The sequence below is a fragment of the Kogia breviceps genome, chromosome 3 (genome assembly GCF_026419965.1).
Source record: "Kogia breviceps isolate mKogBre1 chromosome 3, mKogBre1 haplotype 1, whole genome shotgun sequence".
Classification (NCBI taxonomy): domain Eukaryota; kingdom Metazoa; phylum Chordata; class Mammalia; order Artiodactyla; family Physeteridae; genus Kogia; species Kogia breviceps.
In genome coordinates this window covers 11,544,253-11,564,815 of record NC_081312.1, presented here as the reverse complement: position 1 = coordinate 11,564,815, position 20,563 = coordinate 11,544,253, and the positions used below count along the sequence as shown (strand labels likewise).

The 20,563-nt window shown below is 55.2% G+C and overlaps 1 protein-coding gene across 6 annotated transcripts in view; it reads right to left on the bottom strand.

The window, feature by feature from the left end:
* The window catches only part of ITPK1 (inositol-tetrakisphosphate 1-kinase), a 164,152-nt gene that overhangs the window by 37,405 nt on the left and 106,184 nt on the right, over positions 1 to 20,563 (bottom strand). For all 6 annotated transcript variants that reach the window (XM_067027864.1, XM_067027863.1, XM_059056889.2 and 3 more), the window contains one exon: positions 8,207 to 8,324. In XM_067027864.1, coding sequence (XP_066883965.1) covers positions 8,207 to 8,213 — 7 coding nt within the window. In that variant the 5' untranslated portion in view covers positions 8,214 to 8,324. The remainder of the gene's footprint in view (positions 1 to 8,206; positions 8,325 to 20,563) is intronic.

Here is a 20,563-nt window from a genome sequence, read left to right as displayed (position 1 = left end):
TCCTGAGCCAGGAACAGGGTAGCAGTGGGACGGCTGTGAAATTGTTTAATAACCGTATTGCTACTGATGTGAATTTCCTGGCTTAGAGAACTACAAACTGTCACACAAGATGTTGACACTGGACGCAGCTGTGCAAAGGTATACAGACGGGCACTTTGTGTAGCATTTTTTGCACCTTTTTTGGGTAAGTTTAAAATTACTTAAAAATAAAAATTATACTAAAAAAAATGTATACAGTCAGTCCTCTGTATCCACGGAGTTCAACCAACCACGAATAGAAAATATTCAGGAAAAAAAATTCCATTAAGTTCCAAAAAGCAAACCTTGAATTTGTCATGTGCCAGCAAGTATGTACATAGCATTTTATTGTATTTACAACTATTTACATAGAATTTACATTGCATTGGGTATTAGAAGTAATCTAGAGATGATTTAAAGTATATAGGATGGGACTTCCCTGGTGGCACAGTGGTTAAGAATCCTCCTGCCAACGCAGGGGACACGGGTTCTAGCCCTGGTCCGGGAAGATCCCACATGCCGTGGAGCAACTGGGCCCGTGTGCCACAACTACTGAGCCTGCGCTCTAGAACCCGCGAGCCACAACTACTGAGCCTGCACTCTAGAGCGCCCATGCCAGACTACTGAAACCCGCGCACCTAGAGCCCGTGCTCCGCAACAAGAGAAGCCACCGCAATGAGAAGCCCGCACACCGCAACGAAGAGTAGCCCCTGCTCGCCCCAACTAGAGAAAGCCCGCGCACAGCAACAAAGACCCAATGCAGCCAAAAATAAATAAATACATACATACATAAAATTATAAAATACTATAAAAAAATAAAGTATACAGGAGGGTATGCGTAGATTCTGTGCAAACACTACGCCGCCTTATGTAAGGGACTCCAGCATCCTGAGTTTGGTATCCGTGGGGGGGGGGGTCCTGGAACCAATCCCTCACAGATATGAGGAATGCTAATGTGAACTTTACAATAAATCCATAAAACTGATATAATTAAAAATAAACCCACATGATGCATTTCAAACATGGGTGTGGGTGCTCAGGAAGGATGGATAGAGAGGGAAGTGCTGTCCAAGGGGCCTGGTCACAGGGTCACAGAGGTCACGATCAAGGACGCCAGCATGGAGTTGGTGCTAAAAAGAATCTCAGGAACCCAGGACTCATAGGGTCACAACACACCGCGTGTGATCTGAAACACCACAACCCAGTGTCACCCAGGAGAATTACCATCTACTGAGTATTTATGCCTTAAATGCATAACCACGTTTAATCCTTACAACAACCCTGTGAGGAAGGGGCTGCTATCATTATTCCCATTTTATAGATAGGAAAGCTGAGGCTCCGTGGTGCAGTTAAGTAACTTGCCTAAATGCACACAGCCAGGCCACCTGAGTCCAGATTCACCACAGCACTGCTTCTGAAAAGACTGCTGCGGAGGCGTGCGTCCCCTGGACCGAGCTGCAGGCACAGAGTGGCCCGTGGTCAGTCCTCCCACCTCTCTGGGCCTCTCTCCTCACCTTTAAGATACGGAGAACAGTTTGGGGGCATCAAGAGCGCATTCACACTGAAATGTAAATGACTGGTGTCTAGTACTTTCTGATCAACCTTGACCAACAGGTGTGTTTGAGCATCCGTCTGCCCTACCATGTCCCGGGGAAGAGATGTTGAGATTTCTCACCTGGGCACAGGGAGACTGAGTGTGAAGGGGGAAAAAGGCTCTGGGGATCTCGAGTCTGCAAGGGTCAGTCATCTCAACAAGGGGAAAGGGAGCCAGAGGTCCCAAAGCCAGCGTCTGGCTCACCTACTGGCCCAGGTCAGCCTTGCACAGGCAGGGGCTGCAGGGACAGGCCTGGAGGAGCCATCAGGACCTGGGGAAGGCGGGGAGGGAGCCATCAGGGCCAGGGTTGGTGTGGGGGGGTCACTCGGGAGTGCCTCCTGAGAAGGCGGGTCTGTGGGTCAGGAGGAAACAGGGGTCCCCACAGCAGGGTCTGTGTAAGGTGCCGGACAGGCCCAAGCATCTCCGTGTGCCAGCAGATGAGCAGGAAGCCTGGCATCTTGTCCGGAGCCTCTTTTTTCTCAACTGAAAAAGGGGATCATTACAGCCCCCTCAGGAGGGTTAGCAACAAGGGGCGGAGAAGCCACCCAACCCAGGGCCAGGCCGGCCCTACGTGCTCTCCTCATGACTCCCTGGGCGAGGGTGTTTACCTCCTCCGGGCAGGTGACAGACGGGAGACTCGCCAGGGCTCAGGACTGACTCGGGCCCCGGGGCAGGGCCAGGTTCAGGACCAGCTGCCTCCTAACGCTGACACGGGGCCCACCTCGGCCTGGCCGACAGGCGGTGCGCTCCTCTACCACCCTGCTCTGCAGACCCCGCACCTCCATCCGAACGCGGGGTCTCTGCCTGCATGGCTGGAAGTGGCTGACGTGGCAACGAGGACAATGTTCCTCCCAAATGCCCCAAAGTCCTGGAGTGGAACCAGGCACCGAGCACCCATGCAAAGGCCCCCACCTCCCTGTCAGCCCACGGGGCCCGAGCCTCCTCCGTGGCCACACGCTCCGGCAGTGTGTCCAGGCCTGGCCTGGCACTGGCCCTCCCTCACACCAGACCCCTCGGCCCCATGACGTGGGCAGGCTGACACCCGGGGAGCCCCAGGCAGGTAGGTGCCGCAGGGGCCAACTCCTCACAGGCCCACCCGACAGGTGTGCGAAGCACCATCCTGGTGGGTTAATCCAAGACTCCAGCCTCCTGCACAAAATCGGGGCTGGAAGCGAATCCCAACTCGAGAGCAACAGTCCTCGGGGGGCTACACCCCTCTCCTCTTTGTCCTCCGAGACTCCAGGCCCTGCTACTAACTACCAGCTTCTGCCACGTGCCTCCCACCCAAACCCCGGCACCCTGTGGGAGCAAGGAGAGGAGCTGAGAGCACCTGGGCGCCCAGCTCTGGGCCGCACCTGCTGCAGCGGACAGGGCCAGACCTTCCCCACACCTCCCCCCGAGGTGACAACCGCACATCACAGATGAGCAAACGGCTCTGAGAGGGCCAGTGGCTGCCCGGGCCGCAGCGCCGAAGCCTGTTCTCTTCCATTACAACGTGTCGCTGTTCTCAAAAGGGACAGGACTTTTGTTTCGTCAGTAACCACACGGGGCAGAGACTCCCTGACTGAAGCACGGATCTTGCCTGGACGATGCCATCTCCCGGACACCAGAGGGCACCCGGGGGCAGTGCCGGCTGGCGGTGCAAGAGCAGCAGGTCCAGAGCCCACACGGCATCCATCGTGGCCTCGACCCCTCCTCGTCAGGCCGGGAGCCAGATTCGGGAACCACTGGCTGAGAACCCACCCAGGTGGCGTGGGTTCAAACGCCAGCTCTGCCCCTGGTAGCTCTGCGGCCTGAACCAACTAGATGCAGTGGGTATCAGTATCCTCACCGCTACGGGGCGGTAACAGTAGTGCCTTTCTCACAGGGTCATCGTGAGGGTTAAGCCACCTAATGCAGTGCTTGGCATGCAGCTAGTGCTGCCGGGGTGCCAGCTGAGCGCTGACAAGGCGGCCCTAGGGGAGCAGTGACCTGCAGGCACCACGACACTGAGGACACAGGCGGACCCGGGGCCCAGGCCTTGACCCCGAGGCTCCTCCCACTCTCTCCTCTCCCACCCACGGCCCTCCGCAGCTCAGCAAGGGCGGACAGCCGGCCCCCACCTCTGAGTGAGACCCCCCCCCCGACTCGACCACACGCTCCCGCCCCGAGGCGGCTGCTCTGCGGGGCTCGCGTCTCCCAGGCTCTACGGAACGTCATTTTCTCTTTGCTTGGTGTCTAGATGACTCCATTTCAATCCAGCCTGCAAACGGCCTGCAAGATGAGCCCTGATTAAATTCCCATAAAACCACAGGCAGAGACGCTCAATCGGCTGCGTGCACCCCCCCGTCCCCAGGGAGGCCCGGCGTCCGGACGGCCATCTGTCACCCCCAGAGCGCATGTGTGGGAGCTGCCGGGGCAGCCACACCTCATCGGCAGCCGTCTCGGAAGGGCTTCTGAGCCCTTTGCCCTGTGGCCTGAGACCCTCCACCCCCTGCTGCCCCCAGGGCCAAGGACACAAACCCACAATCTCCAATCACAGCCCAGTTTTCTCGCCCATCGCTCTGGCCAGTTCAGGAGCCGGCTAGAGCCTTGCCCAGGATCACTTGGCCTAGGGCAGCAGAGCCAGGCCTCGGTCTCGGGGCTTCCACCTCAAAACCCCGGCCCTATGCGGCAAAGCAGGTGCCCACGAGAGAAGAGGCCCGCAGATGCGCGTCCAGCCATCTTGGCTGGTGACGCAGCCTCCCGCTCCCCGCAAGCCACCGGCAGCAGGCGGTGTTCAACTTCTGCGAGGCTCCTGTACTCAGTTTGAATTGGATCCAGGTTTAGTGCCATCCTGCCTCTGGCTAAAGGGTGTGGGTGCAGCCCCGCCCAGAAGCGATCCCCTGTTAGGGAAACCCGCGGCCCAGGCACTCTGGGGTGGATCACTCCGTCAGCCTACTGACCTCACGTTGTACGAGCTGTTATGTGGAAGGATCGTGCTGCTGAGGCCACCCACCCTGGCCAGCTGGAAGGGGACAGGTCATTCCAAGAGCCATTCACCCCATAGATGCCGCAGGCAGGAACCCACGCCCCGGAGGGGAAGGCGGACAGCTAGTTGTGCCCCAAACCCATCCGCCCCGTTCTGCCATGGTGACGGAGCTCCCAAATGTTAGCTGGCCACATGGCCGCCCAGAATAAAGACCACTTTCCCCGATTCCCTTGCAGCTCAGTTTGTAACTCGGTTCTGACCCCGGAGGTATGAAAGAGCATCACTGTAGCTTCCAGAATTTTTCCTTAAAAGATACCCAAGGCTGTTTCCCTCTGCTTCCTTTTTCTTAGTCCCCTCTCCATCCTAACGTCTAGACTGTAGATGTGGTGGTTGGGGTTTCAGCACCACCTTGGACCAGGAGGGCCACACCAGAAGAACGAGCTGAGGGAAGCCTAGGTCCCCGCCATCACTCGCCAGCGCCGGCCAGCCTTCCTCCGGGCTTTTAAGTGAGAGAAAAATGAAGTCCATCTCATTTAACCCACCCTCCAGGTCTCTGCTAGGGCAGCAACTTTGTCAGCGGGTTTCAGACTGACATGTCTGCAGCCGGAAGGACCCTGCCTCCCCTGCAGGCTCTGAATTGGAAAAGATAAGCTCTGGGAGCGTGGAACTGAGATGGCGCCAACCACACGGAGCCGCCCAGGTCCTCAGACAGGTGAGACTGGGAGCCCCGGGCAGCAGGCCTCACCTGTCCCCCACAGCTGATGCTCTGTACAGCGATGGACGGCCTGAGCACGGAGCCTCGGTCCAAGGGCTCTGCCTGTTATAGCCCCGGGAGACCCTCCCCATGTGTCACAGCCCACCAGCCCACCCTCGGTGCAGAGCAGGGAGCCCTGTCACCTCCCTGCAGCAGCCTCACCCACTGCCCTGTCTTCTGGGCAGCCAACGAGGCTCTCTGAGGACAGGGAGAGCCACGCTGGCACAGGGGGTGGCGACAACTCCAGGAGTTTCTGTCAGGCCCCTTCTCCCAACACAAAAGTGGTGTCACCTGGACTGCTGTACTTGAGGAACTGAAAGGGTAATTACGGCCCTTTACAGCAGGCCTAACAGGGCTGCGAGCCTCCAGGAATCGCAGGCGTGTGGCAGGGGCACGTCAGGGATGCCCCTTCCCAGAGCAGGTTCTCTGCATCTGCGCCAGGAGTGGCCTCGCCTCTGGGAGGATGGGAGGTGGCAGCCAGCAGTGCTTTTGCATGTACCGCCCCGGGTGGGCAGGAAAAGGCTCCAGGAAGTCCCAGCCTCTGCCTGCCCTCCTGGAAGAATACCAGCCCGGCTCGGCGTGCACGATAAGGAAAAGCCAGGGTGCAGCGGTCACGGCCCACCCACACAATTCCTGCTGGCCCGGGACCAAGCCGGTCTTGAGAGTTTGGTCAACAAGTTCTCACGGGGCCCCCTAGCAGGCAGCCCCTGAGCTGACCTCACCTGGGTTGCAGCTGAGTGGGGTCTGTCTGTGTCCCCCTGGGGGCCAGTCACCAGCCCCTCATACCTGTGGCTGGGTGGGGGGGTCACCCTCACTACAGTAACGACCATCAAAATCTACCTCTAGGCCGCGTCTGCACCGCCTGTCTGAAACGTATTCTCATCTCCTCACTCACCAGCTCCCATACCTTCAAAGGCTGCTCTCGAATGGAGTTCCCAACGGCCCCAGGTGTTCAAAGTCCCCCCCCCCATGACCGATGGTCTGCAAGTCCACACAAGCACCCCACTTCAGCTCCCTGCCTGCTTCGCTCACACCCCTGCCCTGGTCTGGGAGGCTTCCGCCCCCTCAGTACTCACCCCCGAGGGAAAACCCTGCTGCCTGGGCGCCCTGCAGTCCAGCCTGCTGAACACGCATGCTCACACTCTAGGCCCGGGCTCACCCTTGACCCCAGCCCTGATTCACTACCCATGAAAATGGAGACAGACTCCAAGATCCAATCCAGATGCCTCAGCGCTTTCCAGTGTAACAGGAGCGGGAACAGTGGCTCCCATTCCTGGGTGACCCCATACTGTCATCTCCTGTCCCTTCGCAAATAGTTGGCACCTAACACACACTTCCTGGGAAAAGGTGGATTTCCTTTCCAGAACCAACGTTCAGCCAAAACATCACTATAGATCTTCCTTCTCGTCTAGGGGTTCTGGTTCAACCCAGGGAAGGAATGCAGAGGAAACGAACAGAAGGTGACACGGTCACCGACCGCTCCAGACCCAAGGATGGGAGGATGCTAGCATGTTGAAAAACCCTGCCTGCTTTGGGGCCCCCCCAGGATGTCACGTCCATGTTGTCTCCTGGTGACGGCCAGGCACCCAGGGCAAAATGCCTCAAGACCTCTTCCAGGACAGCCAAGTCCACCAGCCAGCTCTTGCACAGAGCAGGTTCCCTAGAGAGCCAGGCACTCACCGATTCTCCTGACCAGGGTCCATGACTGCATCCATGCCAGGTGCTTGCTAGATCCAGGGCCCTCTGACTATGGACATGAAAGTCAAGCTTAGGGGTTAGGAGCTGGGGAGCCTGAGTCAGAGAGACGTGGCTAGATTCTAGCTCTGCAGCTTCCAGGCTTGTGTGATGTTGGCACACTCGTTAACCTCTCAGAGCCTCCTCTGCAAGACAGAGAGGATGGATGATCTGGCCCACCTTTAGAAGCACCAGAAGAGAGAATGTAAGAAGAAGGCTTAGCCCAGTGCTGGGCATACAGCATGTACCCAATAAATCCTGCTCTTATTATTCCCATGCTGGTCCTGTGAGCCAAAGCACCCACTGGTGAACCATCACGTGAACAACACCTGGGGCCAAGTGACCATCCAGGTCAGGGCTCAAGGCAGCCCCTTTAGGTCACACACATGTGGCCTGGACGGCAGGAACACGGGCTGCCTCTAAGATGGATTCTCACGCAGCCCCAAGGCCCAGGCAAAGCACTTTCTCTTAAAGTTAAACAAGAACTCTCATCAGGGCACGCCTGGACCAGGGGGGAGAACTAGGAGGTTACTGTTAACGTGAATCTTTCCAAAAAGCCCTTCTCGCATAAACAAACACCTTGGAAAGGCAGGCTGACTCCTCTGGAGCTGCCCTGTCCTGGGACGTGGGGTGGATGAGTCCTCAGTGACAGGGGCCCGCAGCTGGCAGGAGACGCTCCCGCAGCTGAGAGGGAGGCTCCCGCCTGCGAGAACAGCGCGTACCCCGCAAGGTCCAGCCACCACATTGCGTGTCTCCATGGGTTTGACCAAAGGCCCTTCAATGTCTCTGTGTGTCTCTTTTGCCCGGTTACGTAACTCCACTTGCCCGCCTGCCGCCGAGCTAGTCTACACACACTTCTGCTCTCTAACCACTGTGTTATCTGGATACTTCCTCACCACTCGTGGGTTTAAGACAACAAAACTTGAAGTCGTTGGAGCCACTCTCCCAAAGAGAGCACCCTAGGGCTTTTACTTCCTAACTCTGCTGGTCACACAGAGGGAGTAGGAAAGGCCTTCCCCAGAACGCACAGCTGCTTCCTGTGTCAAAGTGCTTAAAGAGACCGGACCCCCGTCACTCCTCCCACCCCACGCAATCACCACCTTGTGTCCACGAGGTGGGCCGACTGCCACGGATGCTGAGCCACTCACGTCCGTACCTTTCATGTAGGCCTCGATCTTCCGGATGAGCTCATAGGACTTGGACCGGTCAAGCAGGGTTCTGATGGCGGGAAGGGGGTCCAGGACGATGGTCTCAGGGTGGGCGTCAATGTACTCCTGAGGGGGAAAAAACACTCCTTCCGGTTAGAGAGGGAAGACTGATGCTGAAACGAGGGTGACGAGCAAGATTTCATCCTGCGTGCCAGCCCCACGCCCGTCTCTCTGTTCTCCATCCCCCCACCAGCCTTGACTTCTGGTTGAGGCAACACCTGGTCTCAGGAAACTGCCTCCACCCACTCGGCCCCACTGGGATCACATGACTTTGGTCAGACCAATCGGCATGTTCCACCTCCTGGGGCTGCTGGCTCAGGAGAGGACAAGTGACCCGAGTCCATCCAATCAGAGGCAGGCTCAGCGCTGTCATTGGAAATGCTGGGACAGGAGCACTGTCCCTCCCTGAAGACAAGAGGAAGCTGGGAGACCGGGCAGCTGGGAGCAGTCGTCCTGGGATCTGAAGGAGAGAGAGCTGATGGAGCCCAAACTGAGAAAACAGAGCCGAGAAAAGGAGAACAACTGGGTTCTGGTCAGCTTGTTCAACTCCTGGATAAAGCCTCACCTGAAATCCGATCTGCGCCACGGGTGGATTATGCTCAGTGAGTGGCCAGCACCCTGCACTGATAAGGGTTCTGAGGCAGGGCTGGGGAGAGCGGGATGCCAGGATTCTGTAGGTCTGTGGGAAGGTGATGAGACACTCACCACGGGGCAGCCACCCGGCCCGCAGGTGCTCAGTCCAGTAAGTGCTTATTAATACCCATTAGCTTCATGGGAGACCACGGAAATGCAAGCAGAACTACGATAAGATTAGTCTTTAAGGAAGTTACAGTCTTCTTGGGGAAATATCATTAAGGCACATGAGGAACAAGAAACCATTATTTGCAATGTAATTCAACAGAAGACAGAGCGAGATGTGTCCAGGAAAAGAACTCAGGGATCTTGGGCCGCCATGAGACATCTCTGTGATTCCAAGAGCTCCAAGTCACAACAGGGGGCTAGAGCAGCTTGTCAGGAAGACAAAGTAAGTGAGAACCCCTCTGGCTCTAAAACTCCATGATTCTATGGACACAAATGGGGGATGCTGGAGTAACAGGAGAGGGGCTCAGAGACAAGGCTGGGTGTAAGGAAGGCCATTCACTAGCTGCTGTTGTTACTGTGGGTTGAACTGTGCACACCCACCCCCGGATCTGTTCAAGTCCTAACCCCCGGTCCCTGTGAACGTGACCTTATTCGGAAATGTCTTTACAGGTGGAATCAAGTTAACATGCGGTTACACAGGATTAGGATGGACCCTCATCCATTGACTGTTATCTTCAAGACGAGGAAAATTTGGACACAGAGACACACAGGGAGAAGGCTGTGTGAAGATAAAGACAGTGACGGAGCTCAGCTACAAGGCAAGGATGGCCAAGGACCGCCGGCCACCAGCAGATTTCCCCTTCAATCTCCAGAAGGAACCAATCCCGCAGACACCTTGATTTTAGACTTCCAGCCTCCTGAACTGTGAGAGAATGAATGTCTGTTGCTTTAGGCCACTTAGTTTGTACTTTGTTACGGGAGCCCCAGGGAATAAATACACCAGCTTAATTCACCCCTCCCCACCCATTCCACAAGATCTGTCTGTGAGGTCAGCAGAGGCCAGAAGGAAAAGCCATAATGCTTCTCTTCTAGTAAACTTTATCAGAAAAAAGAACGCTCCATTTGGGATTTTTTTTCCCCCCCTGGTGAACCTATTTTGGTTCCTAGTAAACATTTTTAAGAGCTCTCAACACAAAAGCCAGAGATTCATATCTACCTCTCTGAAATCTGTTCACACCTTGTGTTTCATACCAAAGTAGTTGGTTATGAGCTCACTGGTGTCTTTTTCTCTGGATGTTTAAAAGAAGTCTCCGTCCCTGAGGGGTGGCCAGCGCACGCATCTGGGGAGGCCTTCCTCCCGTCCTCACACCTGTGAACTCCACAGGGCCTACATGCTCTCGCCGCAGAAGGTCCTCTCCCAGCACGTGCGTCTGCAGACCCCAACGCAGAACAGAAGCTGCCTTCGCGACTTCCTCCTCCTCCTGAGAGCCTGGCCCGCGGCCCTGCTCATACAGAACAAGCAGGCGGCTGATGCAGGAGGGCCCACATCTGGCACCCCCAGGGGACGTGGGAACGAGGTGAGAGGTGTCTGTAAGGGAGGTCTATGCAAGGATACACCTTGGATAGGTTCTCTCTCCTACAGCTTCACTTCGGGGTACCGAACCTCTCTGCTACGGGCTCCCCATCGGCACGGTTCCTTCACCAGAGCTCGTTCCTCTGAACCAGATCTACGCTGCCACAAGAGCACGTCATTTGTGAGACACCAAGATCGACATATACGACCGAAGTCATGTAAATGTCCTCGTGTTAAAATGTTAGAAGGTCATCCACTCAACAAACTTCACAGCATGCACAGCGCTCAGGGCATTGTGCAGGGCGCAAACGACACTGGACGAATGACAGCCTTCTCTGTTTTCCCCTACCGGATCCGGCCAGTGAATTCACGTTCTGGGCTATGAACTGAAAGCACTGCAATGCCCTCACCACCCCCTGCCAGGAAGCAGTGCAGTACAGAGGGAAGAGCAAGGGACTGAGAGTCAGGAAACCCAGTCTCCCGCTGTGATCGCCTTCCACTGTCACCTTGGGCGAGCATTTGGTTTCTCTCGTCTCGGTTTCCTTGTCTGGGAGTTGCGAGTGTAAGTTGGAGAAACCTAGGAGTAGTGTTTAGGAGGCACACTTCAAGACCACACACGGGGCTGTTCTAGAACGGGACGGGCAGCCACTGGTAGAGGCATTACAGGAAATGGCAGGGACACACACAAGCTCACTGCTTTCCTTCAAAAGGAAGGCAACATCAGGGACATTGCTTCGACGGGCTGGCCCAATTCTCCCCCAACCACCGAGGTCCGGTACCATGACCCGCCCTCAGATGTCCCCGCCGCAGTACCGAGAAGAATGTCCACATGGTTGTCAGGTAACACAAAGCTGGTTCTGGTTCCACTTTTGTGCATTAGGGCAGCGGCCTTTATAGAGAGAACTCAGACTCATGAAGACGTGAATTGAAGTCCAAGAAGCTAGAAGAAGCCAAAGGGGGGAAGATGTGACAAGCAGGCACCAACAAGCTTTGACCCGGGATGAAAGCATCAGAATTAACAGAAGAATGACTCCTAAACATGATCTCTTTTGGGACAAGGACAGAGAGGGCAAAGAAAGAGTTTTTCCAATCACCCCATTATCCACAAGCGGATTTTCTTCCAAGCCTTTCAGTTTATCTATTGTATCGCAGGCTTCATGCATTTTTCACAGATCTCTTAGAATTACCAAACAAATTGCTGGAGGATGAGCGCCCTGTTACCGCTTCATCACTCGGAGGAAGAAAGGCCCAAACCGTCTCCATGGCAAATGGTAAACACATGTTCTGTTAGACAGCCTGCCTCGAAACACCTAGAAAGGGATCCTGGAAGTTAACAAGGAAGAGTCTGGCTTTAAGCAGCTAAAGCAAGGGAAACGCAGAGATATATAGCTCAGGGTCAACAGGGCCAGGAAGAAGTCTAGAGAATACTGACAAAGGGGCACCGATGGGCCAGATGCCGTCCCCCCCCCCCGGGGGGGGCGGCCATGGGGTGATGACGCCAAGAGGGGCACGGGGCCCTCTGCTGGGCTGGGGAGGAGTGGGCAGGGGTCAAGTTTTCCCCACTGAGAACCTGAGCCGAATGAGAGATGAACCGAGATGAATGTGAGAGATACCATTTCCTCTGCAGTTCCATCTATGGCCAGGAAAGCAGCAGGAGTGGGACACAAGTATGCGCTCTCAGCTAACAGAAAGTGCAGGTGGGAGTCCCACGTTCAAATCCCGCCTCTGCCACCTTATGTCGGTGAAGAAGAAACTGGAATTAATCTCTGACATTCCATTTTCTGTGTGTAAACGTACATTTTGAATAAAACCTATCTCAGGGAGCTGCCATGGACGACGAGGAGATGACAATGACAGATATGAAAAGAGTTGGTAGGGGGAGTTCCCTGGTGGTCTAATGGTTAGGACTCAGCTCTTTCACTGCCGTGGCCCAGGTTCAATCCCTGGTTGGGGAACTGAGATCCTGAAAGCTGCACGGTGGAACCAAAATAAATGTTTAAAAAAGAAAGAAAGAAAAAAAAGAAAAGCAAAGAGTTGGTAGATACAAAAACAAAAAGGATTCTCATGGTTCTGCAGCACATGGACTCTTAGGGCCCAACCCGACCTAAGATCTCTGAGCCCGTTGTACCCTGCCCTCCTGGCAGACAGGGGGGCGGGCCACCTCTGCACTTGGGGTGAGCAACCAGAGCATGACAGGAGCCCTGGCCCAGGGCAGCCGAAGCTGCAGCGAGCAACCCTCTGCAGACAGCTCAGGTCCTGACAGAGCCCAGCTGCCGTTGGCCAGCCCGGCTCCTCACAGGGAAGCAGGAAAGGCACCCAGTATCCACCTCCTGGATCCTCAGGAGGTAACAGGGCTCTGGCCCACTCCCCCAAAACACCACAGGTCTCTTTCTAGGAAGTGGTAGCACAGGGAACTATATTCAATATCCTGTGAGAGACCATAATGGAAAAGAATACTAAAGAATGTATATATCTGTGCAACTGAATCACTTTGCTGTACAGCAGAGATCAACACAGCATTGTAAATCAACTTATACTTCAATTTTTTAAAAAAAGTGGTGACTCATTTTTCAGAGGTGTGTACTAAAACAATTTACAGATTAAATACGATGTCTAGCATCTGCTTCAAAATAACCGGGCACAGGGAAAGAAGTAGGTGAGGCACAGGCGAAAGCACGGCGGCCACAAGCTGCTGACTCGCGAAGCTGGGTGATGTACGGGGGAGTGCATTGCAGCATCCTCTCAAGCATTTTTAAATTTTCCAAAACAAAAAGTTTGGGGGGAAATGGAGGGAGTGGGGAAAGTAACGAGGTCCTCCCTTTCTTCAACTCCCTGCCCCCACAATTGTGCCAGCAATGAGTTCGAACAGCAACACTATCTTTCAGGAAGGAGCAGGAGGCCGCCACCCGGATGGGAAACACAATGAGAGATTACTCATGGTAAAGGTGATAATAAATAATCATAATTGATAATAATTTAGAATAACAGGAGCTACCATTTACCCAGGACTGGCTACATGCACGCCACTGGGTACAGCGGTTTGCAAGTACTATTTCTTTTAACATAAAAATCCTATGAGGTAAGAGCTAAAACTATAAATCTCTTAGAAGAACACACTGGTGTAAATCTTTGTGACCTTGGATTAGACAAGGGTTTCTTAGGTATGATACCAAAAGTACAAGCAAGAAAAAATAGATAACCAGACATCATCAACAGCAGGAGCTTATGTGGGTCCAGGATGCCACCTGCCTTGGACCTGGTGCTCTGCAGTGAGGGAGTGCCTGGGCACAGCCTCACCTCATCACGCTCGGGACCCAACAGCTGGAAGGCTGCCTGCTGGGCCGTGTGCCCCTGAGGGCCCAGCCGGGCACAGCCTAGCCTCTAACCCCGACGGCAGGACTGGGAATTCAGGTTCGATGGACGGCTCTGGAAATCTACGCCTCTGGGGGAAGGTGAGCTAGGATGGAGGAAGGGCCACCACACAGAGGGCTGGGGGCCCCCGTCTCCTCTCTGGGCCTCAGCTTCCTCTTCTGCCAAGTGAAGGCCAATGCCGGGAAGAGGTCACACGCGTAGGAAGGAGCTGGAGGCCACCAGACCCGCGTAAATTCCTGCTTTCCCCACTTGCTGTGTGGGGCCTCTGTAAGCCTCAGTCCTCATCTGTCCACAACTCAGTAGGGAAGGTCTAGAATAGGAAACCGAACGGAGGACCAAAGCCTGGGGCCAGCGATGGGAGGAGAATGGAGAGGCTGGGAGCTGCCTGGACCTCCCACGAAGGAGAAGTGTCTCCTACTGGGTCTCTGGGTGGCCGGCTGTTTGAAAGATGGCTTAGTGGGTTCACATCCAGCAGGCGCTTAGGCAAGCCCCACAGCGGGAGCGAGCCTGATGCCCTGCCCTTGGGGTGCTGTCAACCTCCGGGCGAAGGCAGGGCAGGGAACGGCACGGCGAATGCTAACACGGAGCATGTGCAGGGCTGGGTGAGCTAAGCACCGGCTCCCCGCCAAGCATTCTGCACGTTAACCTGCAGCCTGGAGGGAGAATTTCACAAAAATCCTGCCGGCCAGGACCCGTGGTGGGGGGTGCGGACCAGGCTGGAAGCCATTCATGGAATAGGGAATTGACAGCACCCGGTTTGTGGGAGAAAGTCCATCTCTTGGTTTGGTAACTGGCTTCCTTCCCTCCAGTGGCCACCCCGGGAAGAGAATGTCACGGGGCAGGACAGGAGCTCTGCACTGGGAGTAGGAAGGGAGCCCACTGCCCAAGGCTGAGGAAGGAGAGGAGAAGGGCAGGGCAGAGCCAGGCAGGGCTGGGCTGGGCCGGGCTCAGGGGAGAGGCGCTGCTCTACTGCTTCATCGGGTGCTCGGTACATGGTGTATCTGTGTGTAGCAAAAATTCATCAAGCTTTTCACAATATGCATGCTTTTCTCTGTGTATATTATACTTCAATTAAAAAAAAAAAAAAAAAAAGGTGGGCACGGAGAGAAAGCAAGCACCGCACTGAACAGCAAGGCCCCGGGCTGCAGTCCGTGCTCTGCAGTGTGGCCTGCCTTGTGCTTACCCGGTCCGGGACTCCAGCCTCCCATGTGGAGTGGATCAAAAGTGGAAAACGTGGCCCAATTCCACCATGACCGCCTCCACGGCCCTGGGAGCCATCACCACCGATCACGGCGGCGATCACTTGGGAATTACAGCCACCTTTTGTGCTAAATACCCCCAATGGGACTTCAGAATCCTGATCATCACTTGGTTCTAGAAGTAGAGAAGCATCGGCACTCAAGACGAACCCCACACGCCACGCACAGAAGAAACTCTCCAAGAAGCTTCCCAAAAGCCCGCGAGCCAGGGTGTCTCAGTTAACACTCAGCCACCAAACGCGTGCTGAGGAAGAACTCAGATGACTTCCTTGTAGCTGTTAAAAATTACTCGTGGGGGGGCTTTTACAGGAAAGGGGGTGACCCCGGGCTCACTCAGCATAATCTCACTCCTTCTGGCTCTTCCTGAGAGCACGGCCGCCGCCCAAACCGTTCAGCTGATGGCACAGAGGCTGGCCTTTTAACGAGCTCCTTCCACACCAAGTGGTAGGTGAAAGCCAGGAAGCTTCCAGTTCTTCAAGTCTTGACACCATGATGGAGGTCCTGGCAAGATGCTAGGACGTGTTACTATTATTGATAATTACAACAGTAATAATGATAAGCAGCTAACTTTTCCTAAACGCTCACCAAGTACAGGACAATGTCCTACACCTCGCAGCAACTGACATTTTATTCCTCACAACAACCCTATATAGTAAGTCCTATTAGCAGCCCCACTTGATAGACAGAGAAACTCAGGCTCAGAGAACCTCAGTACCTTGGCCAGGCTCCCCCAGCTAGGAGGTTGCCAAGATGGGACCTGAACCCACACCGTTTGGCTCCAGAGCCCTCTAGTTTCTAGTCAGTGAAACAGGCATAGCAAACCCGGATAAAAGAAAAGCATCTCGATTCTAGCTATAGCCAGGATCACTCAGGTTCATTCTCTAAAAAAAAAAAAAAAAATTTTAAATTTTCCATTATTTATTTATTTACATAAAACAAAAAAGACTGGGTACTTTTACGTGGGCACACAGTTACCATGTGGTGACGCTGAATCTTTCCTCAGGCACCAAGTCATGGAGGTTTAGTGGAATAAAAACTATACGGGGAATCAGCAGCCTTAGAATCTTAGACTCTTGGTGTCACTGAATAATTTTGTGACGTGAAAAAAATTTACATTTTCTCAGATCTAAAACCCTACTTTTAAAACTTATGTTAAGGGCTTCCCTGGTGGCGCAGTGGTTGAGAGTCCGCCTGTCAATGCGGGAGACACGGGTTCGTGCCCGGGTCCGGGAAGATCCCACATGCCGCAGAGCGGCTGGGCCCGTGAGCCATGGCCGCTGAGCCTGCACGTCCGGAGCCTGTGCTCTGCAACGGGAGAGGCCACAGCAGTGAGAGGCCCGTGTACTACTAAAAAAAAAAAAAAAAAAAAACAACTTACGTTAAAAGGAAAAAAAGTCAGCCTTTCTCATGTTCTGCCAGGCCAAGTCTTTAGCCTAGAGGCCCTTCAGCCTGGTGGCTCAGCCAGTGAGGCCAGGCACGCTGCCTCTGGTGGCAGCATAAGGAAAAGCAAAAAAAAAAAAAAAGGAAGGGCTGCAGGCCCATCTGCTTCTCCCATCACCCAAGGGTCTGCATCCTGCTTCACTCAAAGGCCCCCAGGGACCACCGCAGTGGGCCAGAGTCTGCATCTGTCCCCGACCCCGGATCAAGATAAACTAACACAACTGAAGACAGACACCTCTTAGGAGAGCAAACAAATGGCATGGCCGGACGCCGGAGTCCACAGCGGCCTCTGGGAGGAGGAGCCACACGGCACCAAGGGAAGAACGCATGCCCGACGCACCGAAGGGCCGCTGTGGACTCTGCCGGGCGAAGGAATGGGCCCCGCGGAGGGAGGATGAACGCCGCAGCAGTGTCGCCAGCAATCCCACCTTCAGAGGCACAGTATATGCTTCTGCAGAGAGGGAGACGGCTCGCCGGGAGGGCAGCCGCAGGTGAGGATGCGGTCATGAGCCGGGCTGAGCAGAGTTTTCTGGAAGGACAACTAACAAATCCTCTGGGCAGACCACCGAAGCCTGTAATCAACTGAGGCCAGGACCCAATGTCTCTGAGGCAAAGCCTTCCTGGCACCACTCAGAATACCTGCCTGTTCATTAGAGCTTACAGAAAACCACACGCCATGGAGAGTCCTGAGGAATCCACACTAGGCCCCAGTGCCTTGATGTAACTGTGTGCCAGGCAGCCACGGCCCTAGCTAAACCCTGGCACCCATTGGCTGCTCAAGATTCATAGGCTGAGGGTCTAAAGAGGCGGCCGGATCTGGCATAGGGCTGCGCCTGGAGGTTCCTGCAGCTAAACCTTGAGAGTAGGCTCCCAGGAGCCAGGAGAAGGTTGCGGCACCATCCAGTACATACGAGGGGCAGGACCGCTGAGTCCAGCCACACGGGGAGCCATCGGCAGCCTACTGAGCTGCTCAGTGTGCAACCTGTGTAACTGTCCCTGACAGCCAGCCAGCCAAGGCTTCTGCCTTCCAGCCACTGGCAGACCACCCCTTTCAGGCCAGCTGCAGCACCGGGGCAGTCCCGACCCCAGCACCAGGACCCCGAGGCCCTGTGTAAGTTAAGGCAAAGGCAGAGTCTAGAAATCTGGGTTCAAGTCCTGGAATCACCATTAACTTTATGTGTGCTTCTGAAGGTCACAAGTTATTTGTATCTCAGTTTTCTCGTCTATAAAAAAGAAAGTCAGAATAATGTATTTTTAACATCCTTTCTGACTTTTAAGTTCTAGGATTCTTTGATTCTGTGACGTGATAAACAAAGAAAGAAAGCTCTTTGGGCCTGATGGAGCCAGACTGCTACATGGGAGCCCAGGGCCTGCTGCCCCCGAGCAGGTGCACAGCACTGTCACTGCACAAGACAGCTCTGGCAGGGGGGGAGGACACAGCAGAGGCGGGCGCACGAGTGACAGATAATGGCTCCATGTCGGGGACGGACACCCACTCACTAGCTCAACCAAGCCCATACACACCCTGAGACTGTCCTTTGCAGTCACCAGATGACTCTCTAGCCCTCACAGACTCAGCCTGGCGTGTAGACGGCATGTCCTCACCTACGACCGCTTCTCGAACTCTCCTCAAATGGCTCCCGGCGAGAGCTGGGCTTCCCCACCCAGCAGACGCCTTGGTCTTAAGCAACCCTCGTTTGTATTCCAGAGAGATCTCAGGTGTCTGTGCGCCCAGCCTGAGGCCTCCCAGACAGCAAGAAACCAGGGAGGGTGACAGCCCCTGATGGGGTGTGTGTGTGTGTGTGTGTGTGTTTGGGAGGGAGGGGTTCACCTCTTCAGCCTCAGAGCGGCCACATCTCACCCACCCTCACTGGGGGCTCGTAAGTGGACAGAGATGCGGGGGTGACTGGTGATAACAGAGTAGGGCAGGGTTGCCATATGGGGGTGCGGGTGGGAGAGCAGGGAAGAGGAGGGGAGAGAGGGTTTCTGGAAGCCAGTGACGTTGAGCCACGAAGGGTCACAGGCATGGGACACGTGAAAGGACATTCCAAAAGCAGAGGCATGGGGTGAGGGGGCCCGCGTGGCTAGCTGGACGTAGGTGAAGAGGCAGCTGGAGACAGACCAGCCAAGGGGCTGGGACTTGATCCTAAAGCAATAGGGTCCTGAGGCGGGGAGTGAGGAGCCAGCTCTGAGCTTGGCGGTGGCCCGTCTAGCGGAGTGCAAGGCTAAGGGGCCGAGCTCGGAAGGGACGGGGCCTGGGCAGCGTGTCAGGTGCAGTGCTGGCCTTGGGGGCACGTGCGCCGGGCTTCGCCGTTCAGGGAGGACTGAGATGCTGCCTGACCTTTGGCACAGTACTGTCTCTGATCTGGCAGAGCTGCTGAAAGGAAAATGACGATGCAGTTTGCCCCGATTTTGCGCTTCAGATCTGTTATTTAAACCCACGAGCTCAGGCCTGGGTGGTCAGGCCCTTGCAGCACAGGGAGTACAGAGGAGAAAGGTGGGGTGTGCATGAGCACCAGACAGGAGCAAGGTGGCCCAGACACTGCCCCTCCCAGGGCCCCGAGTGCCCCATGGAAAAAAACAACAGGACGAGGAGGTGACTGCTAGGGGCCCGGCACTCTCCGATTCTCTGCAGCTTGGCCAGATTCAACTGATTAGAAACACCTCCCAGAGTGGTGGGACATGGGCCAGCACTTGCTTGGAGGGAGTGTTATTGGCCCAACTTCTATGGAGAGAAATTGGGCAACAGCCAAAATTAAGACTACATAAATTCAGCATTTCTATTTCTAGGTATTTATCCCACAGAATTCCATACATGTGCACCCAAAGATATAGGTACAGAAATCTTTAATCACTGCAGCATGTTTCCGAAACACGATCGAAATGTCCTAAGTGTCTATCAGTAGAGAAATGGTTAAGAAAAGGATTTAAGGCCAATTTAATGGAATACTATGCAGCCATTAAAAAGAATAAGGCAGCCTGAAGGAAGGACTGATATGAAATCATTTCCAAGAAAGATCACACAGAATAATGGCTTTGTGTGAGGGCGGGAAGACCGTCTTTGCTCATGCACACGAAACTGCCCTAAAAAGGCTCCAGGCTGCTGCAACCACGGCTGCCCCCAAGACGGGGATGCACTGGCTGGGCAGCAGGGGTAGGAAAAGACGCCTTGAATTTGCTGCATGTGCACGTGTTACCTACGTCAGACGGCAGAGAGCCAGACGGAGGGGACATAGGCAAGGCCACGCCTACGGAATCCACCAGAACCACAGTGCATGAACAGGCTGGTAAAACTCACTGTCCCGGGGGGCAGAAGGTGGGAGAAACACTGGAGCATTTGGGAAGCTTCCTGGGAGCAGAACACCAGCAATAAGCCCCCACTGTCCCTGCTGGCGAACAACAGTCCCAGAACCAGGGGTTCAGAAAAGACAAGAAGAGGTTGGAGCACCCAGGCGCCAGGCTCTAGAATGAACTGGATGTGACCTGCGCCACTGGCGGAGCAGAGGGAAACCCCTTCCAGATGGGGGTGGGGGGGGCGGGGAAGCAGAGCACCTGTGGAGGCGGGGCTGGGCCCAAGCATCCTGGGTGTGTGACTTGCACACCCGCCCCAGTGTGCCCGCCAGTGGCATCCAGATCACAGGCGCCCCCATCCCATCCCCAGGCCGGATGCCACCCACGACTGTCCATCCGCCGGAGCCATCTTCCCAGACGGTCTGCGGTGACACGCGCCTCGCCCAGCCATCTGGGAGAGAAAACCGGGGTCCCCGTGGGGACGACACACTGTTGTTGACAGAGCTCACAGAAAGTCCACGAAGAAAAGCAATCCCATCAAAGTGTAACCCTGACCCGCTGAGGAAGAGGGGGCGGGGAGGAAACCGGAACACTTTACCATCTGAGACAACAAACACCTTCTCCCCCGCTTCCAGGCCCCCGACTAGAACAATACCTCCCTTTCTGTCCCCAGACCTCAGCACCAAACTTACGTGCTCTCCACCTCCCGTCAGCAGGAGGCTGGCAAGGTGCCCGGCCAGGCTGCGCACCTGACGAATGTCACATGCCCCGTTACAGTGCCAGGGCAC